The 3885-nt window shown below is 34.2% G+C and overlaps 1 protein-coding gene across 2 annotated transcripts in view; it reads right to left on the bottom strand.

The window, feature by feature from the left end:
* Positions 1–204: 204 nt before the first annotated feature.
* The window catches only part of LOC110441399 (perlucin-like), a 5737-nt gene continuing 2056 nt past the window's right edge, over positions 205–3885 (bottom strand). The window contains exons 4-5 of one of the 2 annotated variants that reach the window (XM_021484522.1): positions 1817–2045; positions 205–306 (exon numbers count right to left, since the gene is read on the bottom strand). In XM_021484522.1, coding sequence (XP_021340197.1) covers positions 279–306; positions 1817–2045 — 257 coding nt within the window. In that variant the 3' untranslated portion in view covers positions 205–278. Of the gene's footprint in view, positions 310–1816; positions 2046–3885 lie in introns of both variants that reach the window. The other variant, XM_021484521.1, reaches the window with a different exon arrangement.

Consider the following 3885-nt stretch of genomic DNA (forward strand, 5'->3'; position numbering starts at 1 on the left):
TTGGATTGAAATTTTAAAAACACACCCGGTTAGATGGTTGTATTAAAGATGTGATGAAGCAACGTAATATCCACTTACAATGCGTTTCATATATTTCGGTCATTATACAAGATGCCATGATTCGAAATGAATCCTAGACAAGCGGTGATTGCTCCCCTTGAGGCTATACTTCTATCATCGACCGCAAAATTAAAGAAACACGTTTTTAAACGAAGTTTATTCTTTCAAACCAACAAAATAAAATTATCAATGACCTTCTTCTTACGACAGCTTAAACTTCATCCTATAACGGCTGCGCCGGAACCACTGCTGAAAAGAACATAATTACAATTTTAAATGTAATAGTTATTTAACAACTATTCATACACAAGATGGTTTCCCTGCCATAGCTACTTAAGTTATGAATGTTAATGGGTTTTTTCTAAATATATATTGTTAACATATTCACAGGGATACATTTCTAAGTATAAACAACTTCAGTAGAACTGGAAACGAATGATAATATTTCCAAGAATTCTTTATATCGGTTGTTTTCTTCGTATTTTTGATACTATCAAACTTTTTGAGTTTAACATTATGTTCAAATTCGTTTTTAAAATAGATATTAGAGAAAAGATGGTCGAAGTTTGAATGCAAGAAACTATCGATCCACTCCTTGAAAAAAAACTAGTTTAACATTGGTTTGTATATTAAAAGGACATTCATTATACGCCCCCGCAATAACGAATTGCCTTTCCATTGAAACGTCATAAGCTAGATGCGGTACAGGGCCCTCAACCCGGTCCCATTATTCTGACAATCCGTTATCTATCCAGAAGGACTGAGGGAGACACCGTCAATACAGATATTATGTATTTGAGTTCAGAAACGATAGTGTTCTCAAATGTTACAATAGTGGCAGCAGGTCCCTTTCTGGTATCCCCACAAGAAGACAGTATTATAATCTACATTAACTATCCCCATTTCAATTCCTCTAATTTAGGGATACATTTTAAATCAAAATGATATAAGAAAAGAAAATAAAGCCAATATTACTCATAAAACGTATGCATAAAATCTCCAGAATGTAAATAACTGCCATAAATCCTTTAAAATAAAATATATGATCGTGACATCTGAACGTGAAATCTGCTGAATTTCATTTTAGGCCTATATGAAGAAAGTTCATTAAAGCTCTAGATTTATAATGACTTAGCTCATTATAGTTCATATACATTACAATAATTAAAAGGATATAGGCGTCATTTGTTAAATATAAACATCATTTATAGTTGTTTTTATGAAATTTGCATGAATTGTTTCCTTTGAAGAACACACATGAAAATAAGTATCAAGTTCTAAGTGCTGAAAGTAGTATACACTTATGAACATCGTTCACATAAATTAATAAACCTGTGTTATACATGTAACAAGACCTATACAATTTACCTGGCATGAGAAAGAATCCAATACTATTCGATGTAGCATTAGACGACTAGTGATAGTATATATCATCTTTGGAAATCCAGGGCTTACTTTAACTTTGGTTAGGTTACGCTCTTATACATTTTTGCACCTCTGGATTGTGTCACGAGGAAATTGAAGGCTCTGTATGCGCCATCTTGCGGATGATACCAGAAACCTTTAAAAGCGGGTGTCACTCCTTTTTGACATTATCATGACAGGTATCATCCTACATATTGATAATTAAAACCAATGAAATCGTAAACTTCATACCTTTAATTTTGTCATGAAATATTCCAGAGTGCAGACATCATTAGTGTATTTTACTCCTGGAATTTCGAGGATGATTATCTCTTTGCTAAAAATAACATACCTGACTTCACAAACAAAATTGTATTTGGATGTGCACTCCCTATCTTCCCAATAAAAGCGAGTGCCACTAATATGCGATAATAGGCAGTCCTGCCCGTTGTTATTGTTTGGTTCGCCTTTTAACCAGTGTGTATATCTAAAACGATGACCGCTTCCCTTCCATACCCAGTCTCCCTCCACAAACATGTCGTTTCCGCCCAACCAAAAGTAAGTGTCACTTGGGTGTCCATCTAGGGAAGAAAACGAACACCTTGTTAACCGTGATAACATTATAGCAGTCATGTGTCAACGTGCAATGTGACGTAAAACATTTAGAAGTAACATTGTGTTATGTTTTAGGCTACCGATTTCCCAAATAGGACATAGTGATAGAGCGTCAGATAGCAATCTCAAATCAGAACAAGACCACCTCCTATAAATCAATCACGAACACTGTAAATAAGGCATTAGATACTATTTTGCAGAAATAATTTGCGTTAACAATTAGAAGTTTAAGGAAAATGAGTCATCAATTTTTTATTTTAATCTGGAGGGTTTTCTTTCGATTTTAAGTTTGCAGACAAGAAAATTATCAAATCTGTCATTGTCATTGTCCATTTTATTTCTTGGCATGCTCAATTATATGCACTTTATTGATTAAGTTTGCAGGGGAAAATAGTATTTCTTTCCAAGGGAGCACGAAGCTTTCACATTTTTACAGTAGCAGCTTTCACATTTTTACAGTAGAAGCTTTCACATTTTTACAGGAGAAGCTTTCACATTTCTACAGTAGCAGCTTTCACATTTTACAGTACAAGCTTTCACATTTCTACTGTAGCACCTTTCACATTTTACAGTAGCAGCTTACACACTTTTATAGAACCAGCTTTCACATTTTACAGTACCAGCTTTCACATTTTTACAGTACCAGCTTTCAGGATTTAACAAACATGAATATACCATTGCTCTATCAAATTTGATAACAAAAATCACCGAAATTATCAAATTCCATGAGTGTTGTTTTGACTATCTTACTTCTAAAGCAATGAGTATGGAGTGAAGTAAGTATTCTCCTTATTCTTCTTAAGATACCACGTTTCATTTTTTGAAATCCCATATTTTGTCCTAGTTTCACCGATTTTTAGCTCAAATTACTGTTTTTCTGAAGTGTACATGCGTTGTTCTTTCAAAACACGTTTGTATATAACTACTTGATAAGAAACTTAGTCGACTTTGAAAATAATCTTGTCAAACTACAAAACAGTGAAGTCAACAAGCATAGTTTGATAATAATACATGTCAGTATGCTTTATATAGACATGTTTCATATAGACATATTTGATATAAAAATAATTTCATTGACATATTTCATCGTTTCACGTCCATTTACAAGTCTATTATCTGAGTAGTTCTGTTTATATAACTATGTCTATATTATGAATAAAACGTTTAATAAGGTTGACAGTGGCGCAGTGACTAGCCTTTCACTAAGGCGACCAGGGTTCAATATCCCAATCGGATGTGAAAACGCATAGGGTCAGCTGCCCGATTACGTGGGTTTTCTCCAGGTGCTCCGGTTTCCTCTATCAGTATAATAGACCCCCGCACGCTAACATCCGGCCAACAGGAGTGATTGATATAATTTGAAATAGCTTGTTTCATAATTATTGTAAAATAAATATAATGTGTATGGGCATAAAGGTTTTTTGCCCATAAATCTAGTGCCAATATTGGATCATACTGTCGTTATTACTTATGAGACCTATATATACTGAACAAAAAAAGAAACGCACAATTAAATTATGCAATCAATAGCCTATGATATTTTGGGAAATTTGTACAAAATTTTATATCAATATGAAGGGACAAGTCTACTCTTTACAATACTGTAGAAGAAAAGTCTGTGTGACGTCACTCGTGTCATCAGTAGTTACTCAAAGTGGGATACCCGCGAAAAACAAAATGACACTTCAGTACCTGGTGTGGGCACCTTTTGCACGAATCCCTGCACGGATTCTCCTATGCATTGAATTCATGAGAACATTTATTCGCCTTAAGGGAATGTTGTTCCATTCTTGTGTTAATGCTGCG

This window comes from Mizuhopecten yessoensis, unplaced genomic scaffold (assembly GCF_002113885.1).
Source record: "Mizuhopecten yessoensis strain PY_sf001 unplaced genomic scaffold, ASM211388v2 scaffold715929, whole genome shotgun sequence".
Lineage (NCBI taxonomy): Eukaryota > Metazoa > Mollusca > Bivalvia > Pectinida > Pectinidae > Mizuhopecten > Mizuhopecten yessoensis.